The sequence below is a fragment of the Microchirus variegatus genome (assembly GCF_963457635.1).
Source record: "Microchirus variegatus genome assembly, chromosome: 9".
In the NCBI taxonomy this organism is placed as follows: Eukaryota; Metazoa; Chordata; class Actinopteri; order Pleuronectiformes; family Soleidae; genus Microchirus; species Microchirus variegatus.
Window position 1 is genome coordinate 21,894,751 of NC_139810.1, and position 16,379 is coordinate 21,911,129.

The following is a 16,379-nucleotide window of genomic DNA, read 5'->3' on the forward strand; positions in this document are numbered from 1 at the left end:
TACCAGGATTTTTAATGATCACCTGATCAGAAACTTAACATGAGACTGTGAATGGCTATAAAAACCGGCTGACCTCTGGCATTTGTTCTGACGAATGCAGCCTTCAATTATCTCTTTTATTTCTGGGTCATTCACTTTGTCAAAGCTGGCTGGCTTTATACCCTGCAGAAAAAGAAAATGGTAATTAATGTACTTATACTTGTTGTACAATTTCATCACGTAGGTACACCGTTCAAAAGTTTGGGGTCACTTAGAAATGTCCTTATTTTTGAAGGAAAGGCACTCTCCAGTGTTCTAATGGTACATTGTGTTTGCCCATCACGTTTGAAGGCTATTGGATGATTAGAAAACCCTATTCTCTATTCAATTTGCAACTCTTTTGAAAACACAAAAACAGTATATAGGTGACCCCAAACTTTTGAACAGTAGTGTAGGTAGGTACTGGTAGTGGGGATCACATTTAAATCAACAAATAAATAGGTGTACAAATGTCATTACCACAGACGTGTCGTCTGTATGAGATTAATTTAGTTGAAGACACTCACGCTTGTGACTTTGCGATAGATCTGAGCTGCATTTTGGCATTCAGAGTAAGGATATTCTGAAGTAGCCATCTCCAGCATGCACATCCCAAAGGCGTACACATCCACAGACTCATCGTAGTGTTCTTCATACATCTCTGGTGCCATGAACTCCGGCGTTCCTGTACGGAGCAGATGATGGTTTACAGTCAAATTCATCCCCATTTGCACGATGTATTTTCTGACACACAACAGTGTTCACAGAGCACAGTTGAGTGAAAAAGTGAATAGAAGCATTAAAATTCACTCAAAGCCCTGATATGAATCTTCCTGGCAACTGCCCTTGCTTCCTGAGTTAAACATTATTGAACTAAATGGTACTCACAGTGCACTGCTTAAATTGGCTCACAGAGCCAACCTCTCATCAATGGTTTCTGTTTACATTAAGTGCTTCCCACATGGAATTCAAAGTGACTTATACTGTTTTCCCCTGGCACCCACGGCCCCCTGTAAAAATCTGAACAGTGCTGAATGCAGTGGAAAAGTATATTTATAGTCTATGACTTAGGTTGTTGAAATAGCTGCTGTTTCCTCCTGCTTATGAAGCCTACCTATGACGCTCTTGGCAAAGGAGGTCCTCATCAGAGTGGCCAATCCGAGGTCGCCTATCTTGACGGATCCCGTGGGGCCTGTTATGAAAATGTTGTCACATTTCAGGTCCCGGTGGACGATGGGAGGAGTTCTCGTGTGAAGGAAGTGAAGGCCCTTCAGAATCTGTCGACACCAACTCCTCAGGACCTTGGGCTTCATCACCTTAAAGCGCTTAAGGTAACTGTGCAGAGAGGGAAATACAGTCTGAATCAGAGTGAACACTGTAATCAAGCTCTCGTAATATGGTAATTGATCCCATAAGAATAATTCATTTCTTTCCCTGTCAAAACAATTCAAATATACTGCAATAATAATCTAATAATAGATAACATATTACCACCATTGTTCTATACTAAGGTCATGTTGTGGGTTTTTTCTTTGGAAAGAAGACGAATGAACCCTATTAAATATTTACTGAAACCTGCAGCCATGTGTGTGGTTTTGTTTCTTAACTATGATTAGACTGGTTTGCACTGTAGCTAAAATAAACATTGAGACAGGTGACACATTTAACTCATCATTTTCTGTGATATATATATATATAGCGTGTGAATTTTAAATGCCTCCTTGCAGTGTAACTATTTGCAGTAGAGAGCCGACACCCGATTTAGTTACTATAGCTTAAATATTATTTTTAACACTACTACATGAGGAAATAATACTGAAAAAAAATAAGTAAGAGGAGGTTGTGCTCACGTTTTGAGTGTTCCTGAAGTCATAAGTTCAGTGACCAGTACGATGCACTTCTTGCCACGGAGCACAGACTCCCAGGAATCATAGAAGCGGACGATGTTGGGATGCTGAAGCCCCTTCAGCATCTCGGCCTCCTCCTTGAAGCGTTGCTGCTCCAACTTGGTCAGTTTGCGGTCCTGAGGCGAGAGATGAAAACTGAGATTTCATGGCATGTACTACAACAACATTTGGAACTACAGTCTTCGAAATAAAAGTGCTAAGTAGAACCATAGGTTCTTCGGCTTGTCCTCATAGGAGAACCCTTTTTGGCTCCAGGTAGAACCTTTTTATAAAGGTTCCACCTTGAACCCTTTTGGAGGGTTCCACCAAGAACCCTTTTAAAACCCTTTATTCTGGAAAGTGGTTTTAAAGGTTTCTGTGGATCAAAATGGTTCTTACTGGAACCATTAGTGTTACCAAGAACCCTTGAAAAACCCTTTCCCGAAGAAAGGGTTTTTCAGAAGCAAATGGTTCCAGGTAGAACCTCAGCCCTTGTAGAAGGACCCTTTTGGAACCCTAATTTCTAAGAGTGTAGGACCGCTCATAGGACTCACATGAAAGGGCCGTCGTCCCACGCAACAGACATTTCATGTAGTTCTGTTCAGGTTAAAGCTTTCACAAAGTGGTTTTCCTGCCATTTTAACGTCAAATTTGTCGGAACGCTGAGGCCACGCCTTTTGATGTAGAGATAATCCTTGTGCAATCCCAAATTTAGCATTAAACCCAATTTTGGCCACTCTCTCTTGCGTCAAAAATTTCCCAAGAAGCTTTGGAGTAAGCCTGACAAACTCACTAAATTTCGCCCCGAACCAACGACATTTTTCTGACCATGACCTGACTTCTGGGGGAGCTATAGAGCCCTGGGCCCACGAACAGGTTCGTGCCCTATTCCACTATCGCAGTTTTCACCGACCCGACCTCCGTGCCAAATTTCAAGAGTTTTTATTCACGTTAAACCCTTCAAAAATGATTATGAAAACAATAATCTCAACAGGAATAGGTTGGCAATGGCACGCTCATGCTCGGGCCCTAATAAACAGTACAAGAATTCTGCTCAGAGCTCCAAAACAAGGTGCACAACCATGATGACACCAACACTTGTTGCCACTAGATGGTACTAGCAACATATAGTTGCACTAATGCTGGGACAACACCCAAGCCTTTATAGCTTTGTAAAACACACATTTCTACTGCATCTGCCACACAGTCCCCAGTATGGCCAACAGAATGGACACAGCAGAAAAACCTCTTCACTGGCATGAGTAGAATCCCACAGGACCAGAACAGAGACAGCCATTCAATAACCCCGCAGTTAAACACTGCTGCATAGATTATTTATGAGACCTAGACTTACATGTTATATAGGGAGATAGTGCTCTGTCCAGCAAAAATACAGCAATATGTTTCTGTTGTTTTTCCCCCAGTTTTCTTAAACCCACAGTGCTCTCATCAATAATTCATGCTTAGCTCAGAATACACGGTCACATCTCCAGATACACTACATACACTCTAGTAAACAAGAAACAGTCATTGTGAATATGCATGTGATAAGATGGTGATGTGTAAGAAACAAGCACAATAAAAATACATGAAAGGTTTTACTTTGGAGGAAACCCTGACTGGCTCCACTAAATCAATGTGTATTTTTAGACTTGTCACAAGCAACTGTTTTTGTCTGTTGTTTCCATGTGTACCCAGCACAAAGAAGAAGGTGTATGATCTTTGACCTTTGGTGACCATTTGGGACTTTAGTCTGTATTCAGTTGCATTGAGCCAGTGTTGATTATTGGCACTGAAAGGTTTTAAAAGGAATTGTCATGGTATGTGCACTGAACAACAGGGAGCTTTCCACCACGACTGAAAGGCCAAATAGAACAGTGTGTATGAGGGAGTCTGAGGACAGCTATTGTTTTGTCACAGACAATCCTCACTATAAATAGAAGTCATCATAACACTGGCGTTCCATTGATCAATTCCATTGATGTTTTGCTTCACGCAAAACTCCCCAAATAGTGTGCTGCAGATGCATATAAAAACATGTTCAGGTAAAGCAAATTCTAAGCAACTGTACTGTATGTGTTCTATCGTGTCTAGATCTACCATCTCCTCTTCTTTTCGTGCCTCTGCTTCTCTTGTTTATGTTTGCGTCTCATCTTTTACTGGTTCACTCTGCACTGCCCTTTTCTGGAAGTACTGGTGGATGCAATCTCTCCACCCCTCCCCTCTCATTGGCGAGGTATCATCAACAGAAAGGCTCCTTGGTGCACTATTATGGGTAAGTTGCCAGTCTAAACGTCCTGCATGCATTCTTCCAATGCAACACCAGCTGATTTACATTACTGTTTGAACACATCTCTAAGTGAAATTGTGCGTGTGTGCCTGGCTGCATATTTAGTACATCATCTACATGTCTTCTTTCTGGTGTGTTTATTTTGTGTGCTGCCTCTGTCTCACTCCACAGCCAGACCGTCAGACTGCATCAGTGTATGGCACAGGGTGAGACGTGGGGCTGCTGTCTGTGTGCTCCTGTCTGCTGCCGCCTCAGCATCTATTATGTCTTTCTCTGAGTGTGGCATCAGACAGCCTTTGGGGCAGCAAAGGCCATAAAGAGTTCAGCTAGTGAGAATGTGTCTTCACAGATTAACCCAACTATTGAAAAATCCATGTCATCAAAACACATACTTAGAGTTATCAGGAGGCCTTGCTCTGATTAGGGTTAGGGTTATAATATTCACCTGATATTAGGTGAATATGACTCAATAAACTCATGAGACTGGTAGTAATAACTTGGCGGTGTATGCCACAACACATCAGTGTTGTGGCATACACAGCAAAGACAAACACAGACCTGATAGAACAAAATGGGACATAGAGAACACAACAGGATACAGGATAAATAAACAGTCGAAATGAAAATAAAAGCTGCAGCGCCTAACGTTTGGTGACTTTTGTTGTTGCTGATGTTAGCATTCTGACTTTGGTCCAATGTTATGTTATTGGTATGCTGCATCCGCCATCTGAAAACAGGCTCTGTCAAGCAAAACTATGAGGGGCAGGTGGGGACATGAGGCATTTATCTCATCAAACTGCTGAACAACCAGGTTTTTCTCACTTCCTCACTTTTATTGGCCACCTCTTGTGTGTGGTGTGTTTGCAACCAATCTCTTTACTGGCGCGATGTTTCTCTTGCCTCTGTCTGACATTTACATAGTCAGTTTGGCCATGCAATGCTGGTGTAACTCGGAGGTCTATGGGAGGTCCCTCCTAACTGAGCAAACAGAGTAAGACCTGATCGCGTTCTTTGAGATTTTTTTGTGGGACCTGACACCTGGCATAGCAGAAGGTCAAGCTGCAGGTTAAGTAGCCTCATAAAACATTGGAGAAAATAGACAGGATATGGCTGAGCAGACACGTTTGGTCGGTGCTAAGGCTGAGGTCACGAATGCACAAGCACGTGAGCCCTAAAACAGCATGAGTATCAGCTAGCATACAAGCTACACGACATCAAATGGCTTCCATGGTTGCATTGGGAGGAGTGACCGCTGACCACAGTGGGATGCATGTGGTTGGATTAGGTATGTATTACTCTTGCTGTATATATATAAGGTGTATGGAGTATGTGTTGCCCTGCAGAGCAGTATGCTTGAAAATACGAAGTGGCGGGTGGCTAGGATTAGATTAGTGTAAGCTACAACAGCTCAGACTACTGAAACAGATTGCTGGAAAAGGGCTGGCCTGTATATTGGATTAGAACCTCAGGCCAGTGGGCCACATTCTCTAACCACTGTAGATCCTAATCTAGCCAATACCACATACTGGTACAACATACACTATATATACACATCATAATAGTTTGATCACAAGTGCTTAAAATGTTTTTTTGATTAGGCCATACAGTTAATGCTTGTGTGTCAACAATCCTCTGTTACTGGTAGGATAATGAAGTGGTATGAGAGGATAGAGCCTGAGGGACACTTGTCATCTGTCAGTGTCCTAGTTGAACATGTGTCTAGTGAGTTTGGTTGGATCGATTCCATCCGGGTCTAGTCAGCTCAGCTGTAGTCCATTTGGTTTGGCCTCCACTAAATTTAGTCAGCTATAAATAGTGTGCCTTTGCTCTTTCTGGCCTTCCCCACACTGATATTTAATAACTCCTCCCTTTACTGTCTGTGGTTTGTCACTTTGAGACAAAGGTTCATAACCTGAAAAACTGGAAAACAGTCTTTGAGCATGTATAATTCTGTTCTAACACGAGGCAGACAGTCGGCAGCAACTGGAGATGATCTCTCATCCTTGTGAATGGCTAAATTACCATTTACCATGTCATGTGTCACACTGGGATAACGTGCCACATATTGATACACTGTGTTACACAGCCATGTCAAAGTTTAACTTGTCATTTGCTCTTAGAAATAATTGTTCTTTTTTATAGCAGGAATCATCTTAACCTGGCATTTAGTCCAAATAGCTTTATCATAATACAAACAGAGTAATCAAGGTGGTAATCACCATGGCAACCTTCAGCACTGTAGTTATTCAGACCTGAAAGCTGCTCTAGTGTTTGTGGTCCTGTGAGTGGGGCTGGGATGGGTTGAGGCTGAACTGGTCTGGGACGACTGGGTTAAACCAGTCTGGTTTCTGCCGCCCGAGTTGTGCTGTCTGTGCAAGGTTTTTGTTCCAGCCTGACAGGCACCCACTGTAATTAACTCCCTGGATCACTCGGCGTGATCATTCACACAGACAAAAAGTGATGGGGAGAGATGGCTGGAGAGAGGGAGGACAAATAAGAGGAAGCGAGAGACAGACAGGGGTGGAAGGCATATTGTATGTGGACACAGATGGACACAAATGTTACACATGTACAGCAAAACACATGCACTTATGTGGTGATGGGTGGCATAGCAGTAGTTAAGGAGATATACAGTCTTGCCCTTTCAGGTGAGGAATTTCCGAGGAAAAGTTGGTGGAAAAAGAGGGATCGTGTCCGCACGGTGAACTTTAATTATCCTCTCTTTCAAACTGAATTTAGACAGCTAATCCTTTGGCTTCCTCTCTACGGACAAAAGCAGAAGTGGAGCTGTATGTAGGTGCATCCATGCTGCAGTACTCTCACGGGATAGTGCAGGAAGCATTAAAGTGGACCTGGAACGGAAGTTCCAATTAACGCTGTTTTTTTGGTGTGTATCTGCGCCATTAACTCGTTTATGAAGCCCTGAAGGTTCGAAACAAACAGTTCAGCCACTGCTGAGAACGCTGGGTTGTATTGTAATCTCAGGCTCAGGGAGATTTCTGAAAAAACCTGGTCCGGTTATGTAAACAGCATTTCTCCTGAACAGAGGATCCTCCTGGTCCGGGCACTAGTCCGGGCACATCCGGTTGCGTACATTGAACCGCAGAAGAAGAACGTCCGTTGTGGAGGTGTTTCACTTGCGAAAGTGTCTTCTGACTCTGGGTCTGACTCCAGGTCAAAGTCATAAAAGGGACTGCGGCGTGGAGTCGTGACGAAGCTATTTTTAAACAATGTTTTGATAATGAGCAGCAGTGCATCCACTGTTCCAGAGGGGGAGCTGCGCTTCTAAGAGCTGTTGTGCTGATTATGTCACTTCCAGGTATTGGCCAATCACAAGACAGTTGGGAAGGCTCTACGCTGGCTGGCCAATCACAACACAGTCTGTCTTCTGGGTGTGAGAGTTCAGTCTGAAACAGCGCGGCTGACGAGAGCTTCAGTGAGGAGAGATTTCTATCAGCTCATTTACAGCAACTAGGAGGTTTTTGAACAAAACAAGTTAATGTATGCAAGTAGACCTACACAACTCACATATATGTGCGATAGGACCACTCTATGGGAGCTTTAACTGCATCAAAACTGCATGTTTTTTTTTGTTTAATTGATCACAATCAATCATTATGGTGTCCAATCAAATACCACGTTATATCCAAACTGTGATTAAGCTTTGATAAGGCAGATTCAAATGTACTCATGCAACCTGAGTGACTGAACAACTGCACTGGATCCACCTGTAGATGTGTGTGTGCGTGCGTGCGTGTGTACTGTATATGTGTGTTCATGTGTCTGCCCCTGCATGTGGTAACTAAGCATTTGCTATGTGGTTGCACTGCAGGATGAATGCCAAGCTTATCCTCTGTTTGGCTCGTCTCCTTTCTCTCTTTGTTTCTCACCATCACCTCCTGTGATTTCTTTCTCTGCCCTTTCCCTTCTTTATCCCATTTGCATCTGTTTATTATAGAATTATATAGTAGTAGTATTATACAATAAAAATGATTAGGTTTAAAAGTCTGATTCATTTGCATTAAACACACCTCCAGGTATCATAAACAAACAGCGAGTAAAAACCAACTATTCTCCTATCATGGGATTTAACCCGACCCAATGCATTTGTGGAGACAAAACTGGATATCACAGAGGCAATGGGGTTACAGATCCAGTCGCAAGACAAACTACTATGTGGTTTCTTGATAACATCATAAAAGAATGCTGTCCGGTGGTGCAGCGTATCAGTGAAAACATTATTGTTGAAAATTAGATGAGCTACCTTTGCAAGTCAAGCAGATCAAGTATTTAGGATGGATTGAACAGGAGCTTTGGGAGTATGATATATCATCAGCTGAGGCCAACTGCTGATGTGAAGCTGATTCACTAGGTGTTGGAGTAAAAGCAGGGAAGGTGATGCGGAACATGCCTGCTGCTTTTTAGTCCATCAGACAAGGCCTGATCTGAAGGATTAGTCAAGGCTCTTGTTTTGGAATTAGCTCCAAACCAAACACATGACTGACTTTTCTCACACAATGCCAGCAGTCAAATCAGAGGGCTTTCCATAACACTGCTCTCTATTGTGGAGCCAAGAATCAGAGAGATGCATTTCTTCTCTCCTCTACAAGTCTGTCTCCCACCACATGTTGAACCGACACCATCTAACAATGTTTCCCATTACTTTCTGACTAATAATGAATACGTTAGAGCTCTGGCATTATAAAACCTTTACCATGCTCCATTATGTTCCTCCCACTGCAATATCACTGGACGACAAAGAGTTTGTTACAGGGACGTTTGCTGCCGACGATACACCTACATTTGTTCTACGCTCACAAAATGAGTCCCATTCATTGCTTCCTATTTGCATGACTATTTCCATTTCATACCTCGTTACACTGCATTATGGGCACGAGCAGACAGTAACATGTACTGTACCTCTCGTAACTTCTTTTAACAGCTTGATTGGTAAGTCAATAGCTTGTTTAAAAGATACAGTCATTTTAGACATTTTCAAATCATGAAGCTGTTAATAACACACGTGTGCCATTTTCAAGCTATTTCAAAAACATAATTCTCCAACTGTGAAACAAATGTTTCTGTCCCATAGAAATCAGCTCATCCCTAAGTATATTAAACACATATTTGCCTGATTTTGAACATCACACCTACAACACAGCTTCAGGCCAATGCAGGAAATGCTTTAAATGGGATACACAGCCAGAACAAGAAGAAGAAGAAGAAGACGCACTGATAGTTCTGTGGTTCTATTATTTATAGCAGAGGTAGAAAAAAAGAAGAAGCAAAAGCCTCCAATTCCACTTTGTGCTGTCACTCGATTACAAGGTTTGCTCCTCTTTTTCATCCCGTCTCTGCTGAACTTGCTGTCTCATAGTAAAGCAAACAGACAAATGTGCTGAGATTTCCAGATTGAGGAGGAAGGACTCCTGGGACACATCTAATGGGATTTACTTACAAATGCACAACGTTGAGGTTTAATGATTTCCAAAGCACACTAATTGAAAATATTAGTTGAGAACACAAAGTATTTCCGTTTACCTCGCACACCGTCTCAACAGTCTGGATTCTTTAAAGTGCATGTAAAGCAAATGCAGAGGTTTTTTTTTTTAAATGTAAGAAAATAGTGGCTGAGAACATACAAAAAAAAAGGATTATGAAGTAAATAAAGACTGAAAATCCCATCTCCAGTGTCTAAAATATGGCTTGATGGCACACCAGAGCCATAGTTAGCATCAGCGCTCCCCAAACACTGTAATGATATAAGAACACTCAGTGTGCTGCTGTAAACCTGCTCTTACACTACTGCCTTTTGTTTTGTTCGCTAGTTGAGATGTATTTGTCTTGAGAATGTGTCTTAGACTCAGAAAAGCCCAGTCACTTTAATTAAAATTCCTAAAAACAAGGAAATTAAGTTAAAACAGAAGGAAGTTATATCAGTTTTTTCTGATAGTGAGCGAGAGAGCAGGTCTGTATCTAAACCAGCTCTGTGTTTGTGTACAGTATGATGATAAACTGCAACCATGTTTGCTCAGCAAGTCTTTGTGCTAATATTCTGTGTGTTGCAGTGCACCTGATAAAAACGACAGACACTCACACACATGCTTGAGTGAACGTCGCTTCTATAAGTGTTTTTGCTGGAGGAGGAGGAGGAGGAGGAGGAGGAGGTCTGACACCGGAGCGTTGACGTTAACATTCTGCGCAGACACTGAGTGTGAGTGTTCGGCTCCTCCTGTGGCCACGCCCACAGCATTTCAGAGCAGAGAATGTTCAATCATCTGAAACCTTATTTTTAAACACTGAGTGACTTTTTTTTTAATCATTTAAATTTGGCAAGGTGGTTAGTGACTCACTCTAAGATAACTTCGTCTTTCAACAGCACATCATGCCAGCTCATTCACATCTTATAATCGAACAGTTGGTCTTACCTGAAGTTCACACCACGCCACCTCCACCCAAGTCTCAGTGTCCAGGCCTTTATACACAGTTTTAAAGGCTCCTCTGCCCAGTTCAATGTCAAACTTGAGGAACCTTCCTCCAGGAGATGTGGCCACGGCCTTCATCTCTGCCTCCTCCTCCAGCTCTCGGTCCCTGTCCTTCACCCTCTGGGTGGGTGCGGAGGAGGGTGCATCCTTGCCAGGCACCTGGCTGGCGTTGATACCAGATGGGTCGTGGCCAATGGCAGCGCAGGATGATGCGGCTCCTTGTTGTTGGGTGCTGCTGGTGAAGACTGTGTCTGAGGAGCGCAGCTCCAGATGTGCGGGACTGCGGGGAGTTACCGTGGACACGTCCACCTCGTCGTCCTCCTCGCAAATCTCGACGCTCTTCCTGAAAAAGCGCTTCTCCCTCCTCTGTTGTTTCTGACCAGTGTCAACTGGTAAGGAGGCCGCGGAAAAAGAAATTGTTTTGAATGTGGTCTCCTGACCTTCCTGTTTGGCCTCTGCTCCTCCTCCATCCTCTCCTCTTGAAGTTCTTTCCTCCTGAGTCTTGGAGGAGGGGAGGTCTGAGGTGGTGGTTTGTGTCCTCTCCCACTGCTGGTTGTCCTTGCCCTCTCGCTCAGTGTCCCCTTCCCTATTTCCATCAGGTTTCTCCGAGGAGTCCTCAGTGCCTGTGGGTTCTCCTGGGTCAGTAGCCATGGGGAAGGGCCTTTACCACCCCTCCTAGACCTCCTCCTCCTCCTCCTCCAAACCTTTGCTCTTCCGTCAGTCCCCGTCTCTCTCGCTCTGTGGTCACCGACTCACCCCTATTTTAGTCTGACAGACTGTCCTTCCAGTACTGCAGTTGACCGCTGGTTAAACTGATGTCGTCCTGACTTTTACCTTCCGTCCTCCTTTTGTCTATCTCTTGTTCTGACACTGTTGTTGAGAGGTTCCTGTTCTCACGTTCCTCCACAACATTTCCTACATCATTTTCTTTAGAAGGTGGAGAACTAATCAAAGGAAATCACACGCCGCCCAGCTTTTTTAGAAATGCACACTCGACAGGGAGTTTTATCAAGTCTGGTGGGAAAGCTGCAGCATTTTCCTTCAAACTGTTGCGGTCTGAAGATCAGGCAAACCCTGCAAGGCAAACAAACAAAACATTGCATTAACATTCAGACAGTCAGAGGAGAGAATAGGCTGTTAAGTTATTTAACCTTTTAGCCGTTCAAATAAGCAAACAAGTCATATGCTATTTGCATTTGATGAGCTGTATTTTAATAGGTCAGACGGAGCATTAAATATATACACTACCGTTCAAAAGTTTGGAGTCACCTATACAATTTGTGTTTTCCATTGAAAGTCACACTTTTATTCATCAAAAGAGTTGCAAAATGAATAGAAAATATAGTCAAGACATTGACAAGATTAGAAATAATGATTTTTATTTAAAATAATCATTTTGCCCTTCAAACTTTACTTTTGTCAAAGAACCAGAAAAACAGTTTTCAGCTGTGCCAACATCATTGCACAAGGGTTTTTAAGGGTTTTCTAATCATCCAATAGCCTTCTAACGCGATTAGCAAACACAATGTACCATTAGAACACTGGAGAGATGGTTGCTGGAAATGGGCCTCTATACACCTATGTACATATTCCATTAAAAACCAGACGTTTGCAGCTAGAATAGTCGTTTACCACATTAAAAATGTACATAATATATATATATGTATATACATATATATATATATATACATATACAGATAAATATAGATATCTATATATATATATATGTATACATATACACACACACATCTATATAAATATATACACATACATATATATATATATATATATATATATATATATATATATATATATATATGCCGCTATTAACACAAAGTGCGAGGCTGGTTCAGTTCGTTCAAGGGGGAGGCCACTCATCACCTGTTCGCATATCCTTGCTTTAGTTTTACGGCAGTGCACGCAAGAGTCAACGACCTTTCTGACGACCCTAGGCCCCTGCACCACCCATGCTTTGGCCTCACTCGGAGCAGCGTTCCGGCAACGCCCTCAGGGTTAATTTTGTGGGCTTCCTGTGTGAGGAGGGTGCTGACCCAGGCAGTGTAGGGGACTAAGGGGCACCCCAGGGGGCACACCGGGCTCTCCCTGGTTGAAACTCTGGACTCGCGGCGTTTCTGAGTTCATTGAGTATTCGGTCGAGGTCTCAACTCTCGACCTCCTGCTGCGCCCACGGCACCACTTTGTCTCAAACGAGTGCCTCAGCCAAGTCGACTTGAACTCTGTTATGAGAGCATCTATGTCCAGCTTTGCATCTCTGGACCACAGCACGCCTACTGTGTTGTGATACCTTTGCTTGAGGATGTCTACCCTTGCCAGGGCGTCCCGCATCTTACCGTCTTCACAGTCTTCGTCCGTTGAGGCCATCTGCTCCAGTTCCAGTGCTTCGACATATCCACGGTGGGCTTCGAGGAAACTATCATAATCGATATTCAATTGTGCTGTGCACTAGACCATTGCTGCTCTAGGCTTTCTAATTATGGCTTGTTGTCAGCCATTTTGCTTCTCTCTCAGTTCCCGATTCACTTCAGGAAGGGAATCGCTTTGATCAAAAGGATCAAAGCTAGCGACGTCGGGTCTCTTCAACAACGATTCTTTCTCACCCTGTGGCGTTGATTCCTTGGCCCACGACATCGAGTCTCAGCAGCGACGTCGAGTCTCAGCAGCGACGATTCGTCCTTAGCCAGCGACGTCAGGTCTCAGCAGAGACGACACACGTCGGTTACTCAGCAGCTGCTCAGCAGTCTCCTTTTGTAGCTCAGCGTTGACTCTTTAGTGGTTTGTTCAGCGACAATTGGTCTCCTTACCAGCAGTCCACACAGTTCCACTTTACTCATGGCTCTGTTAGCTCTTGTCATCGGCTCCTCCGTTGTAATGGTCTCTTTCGCCCTTTAACGGCCTTGTTGGCTCTCGGCTTCGGCACGCTCGTTGTGGTGGCGTCTTTGGGGGTCCCAACACTGTTCTTCAGCGACGGGCACTCGGCACCGTGTTCTTTGACAACGATACCGACAGTGGTTTACAACTGTCCAAATTTTTACCGGTTGCTTCTTACAACTCAATAAACTACCCTCTGTGAAGGGCGATCAGAACAAGTATGGCGGACAACTCGAGTGTCTTTAAGAGGCTTTATTCTACACACTACTTAATAGGTTGTAAACCGACAAAGCATACGGGTTCTGATGATCAGTAGGATGATGACAAACAAATAAAGGATTAGCTATACAAGAAGTGCTTTGGTCAACAAAGCTTTGATGACAATCATGCTTTGATATAGCACTTGCACACGCTCAATAACAGCTAGAAAGTTCTACACAAACAAATTATTAATCCAGTCACATCTATTGATCCAACAACTATTTCTTGTGAACACACAGTTTCCCCCAGAGAGTGTTAAGTGTTAATTGCCTATAAATCTTTTTCTAATGCATTTTTTTGGCAATTATGGTCAAAGTAAACCAAACAGTTAAGAAAAACTAATGCAAGTAGATTTCAAAGGACTCCATTATTGGTGAAAATATTTCCAGTAATAAGTAGGCATAATACTTCAGGAAGCAGAAATGCTTACCACAGCTGCTCGCTAAAGTGATGTGAGACACTGCACAACATTAATTCATACTCAGTATTGACCTCTGACAGCCCAATCTAAAGAAAGAAAGTGGATTGTAAGACTACTTAAAAAACATATATAGGAAAATAATTAATTCTGCTTAATCTACCACACAAAAGCATCATCTTTATGATTGGTTAAAACCTGGCATTTAAGCCCAAATGGTCTTTGGAGAATACCCAGGTAGCCTGGTCAATGATTACACATGCCTTCAGCCATCATCAAGTGCAGCCTCCATCAGCATCATGTGGTTTAAGTTGTGTTCAACAGCTCCATTAGTCAACAGAGAGCTGCAGTTAGTGTGAGATCCCGAACATTAAATATGGATGACCAACTATGGGCCAGTTCAGTGTAAATAATTCATGCGTGGAGGGACTGAGTCAAACTGTGCTGGAGTGACTGACACCAACGGCCTCATAAACACACACACACACACACACGCACACACACACTGTGATTATGATTATTATCAGCACAGGCATCAACCAACTGTGTCACTCAGGGCATTTGCTCAGTAAACTGATCCAGCAGGGTGATAAGATCCTCGGTCAGTAGCAGGTGAAAATAAACACAGCATGTTTCCTCTGACTTGACAGAACAATAACTCACACGCTCTTTTGGTTTGTGACATCTTCATCTTTGCTTCTCGTCTGTCGCTCTCCATCTGCTTCTCAAGGAATTATCCTCTGCTTTCTGACCTAGGATTATTCTGGAGCCAGCATCTACAAGAAAGGGGTTGAGACAACAATCGCAGATGCAGTCACCATCTGTTATGGATTAGAAGTCACACTCATCGGCCACTTTATTAGGTACACCTGTTGCAACTGCTTTATAACACAACCTCCTCTCCTTGGCCTTCAGATCAGGAAAAGAATAGTCAACCGGGGCACAAGATTTTTACCATTTTATTGTCTTCAACTCTGTAAAGCACTTTGGTCAACCCTGGTTGTTTTCAAAAGTGCTTTGGAAAATAAAGTTTACTTGTCTTGACTTTACTATCAGCCAATTACTCGGCAGCAACTTAATGCATTTAGGCATGTAGTGTAATGGCAAATTCAATTTCTTTGTCTCAGACCGAGATACTTTCCTAACACAAGATACCAGGTCCTTTTGTGTATTCAAATGAGGATGTCTAGACTCAACTTGCACCTAGCTACAACATCCGCAGGATATTTTGGTGGGGAATGGGCCCCCGATACCTGCAGTAGCCAAAGAGGTGTGAGGGCCTTTACCACCCCTCCTAGACCTCCTCCTCCTCCTCCTCCTCCTCCAAACCTTTGCTCTTCCGTCAGTCCCCGTCTCTCTCTCTCTGTGGTCACCGACTCACCCCTATTTTAGTCTGACAGACTGTCCTTCCAGTACTGCAGTTGACCGCTGGTTAAACTGATGTCCTCCTGACTTTTTCCTTCCGTCCTCCTTTTGTCTATCTCTTGGTCTGACACTGTTGTTGAGAGGTTCCTGTTCTCACGTTCCTCCACAACATTTCCTACATCATTTTCTTTAGAAGGTGCAGAACTAATCAAAAGGAAACCACACGGCCTGGAGGGGCAGACCCCTTACAACAGACAAAGGGATCTGAAGGGGTGGTCCTCAGATATAAATGTTTAGGTCTCGCCATGCTCTGGGTCTTTCTCCAGCTACGACCACTCGTGTGTAGATTGACCTTTTCTTTACAAAGAAAATAAAATCTTGTCGGCCAACAGACGTCTCTATATTTCTAAAGATCTAAATTTTAGTTAACTTTATAAGAGATGCTGTTGACCCTGGGAACTCCCTGCACGTTTTGTTTTTGTTTGAACTTAAAACAAAGATAAGTGAAAGATAAAATAACATTTCAGTTATATTGAAATTTTGGAAAACTTTAGGGAGCTATTTAGCTTTAAGTTTTCATTTAACTTTATAAGACATGCTAATGAGCTTGGGAGCTTCCCGCACTTTTCGTTCGAATTGGAAGATTGATTTATCTATTGTCTAAGATAAAAAAATACATTTAACATGTTGCAAATATGAAAAGCTGTTTAATAAATAAATGCTAAAAAGGCATTTAAACGCTAAAGTTAAGTGTTGTTGTTTGTATT

General features: G+C 42.9%; 1 protein-coding gene across 1 annotated transcript in view; it reads right to left on the reverse strand.

The window, feature by feature from the left end:
- wnk3 (WNK lysine deficient protein kinase 3) overlaps positions 1 to 16,379 on the reverse strand; it is a 43,319-nt gene that overhangs the window by 16,817 nt on the left and 10,123 nt on the right. The window contains exons 2-6 of the mRNA XM_083895614.1: positions 10,623 to 11,753; positions 1,869 to 2,041; positions 1,133 to 1,353; positions 546 to 703; positions 74 to 162 (exon numbers count right to left, since the gene is read on the reverse strand). Coding sequence (XP_083751740.1) covers positions 74 to 162; positions 546 to 703; positions 1,133 to 1,353; positions 1,869 to 2,041; positions 10,623 to 11,330 — 1,349 coding nt within the window. The 5' untranslated portion in view covers positions 11,331 to 11,753. The remainder of the gene's footprint in view (positions 1 to 73; positions 163 to 545; positions 704 to 1,132; positions 1,354 to 1,868; positions 2,042 to 10,622; positions 11,754 to 16,379) is intronic.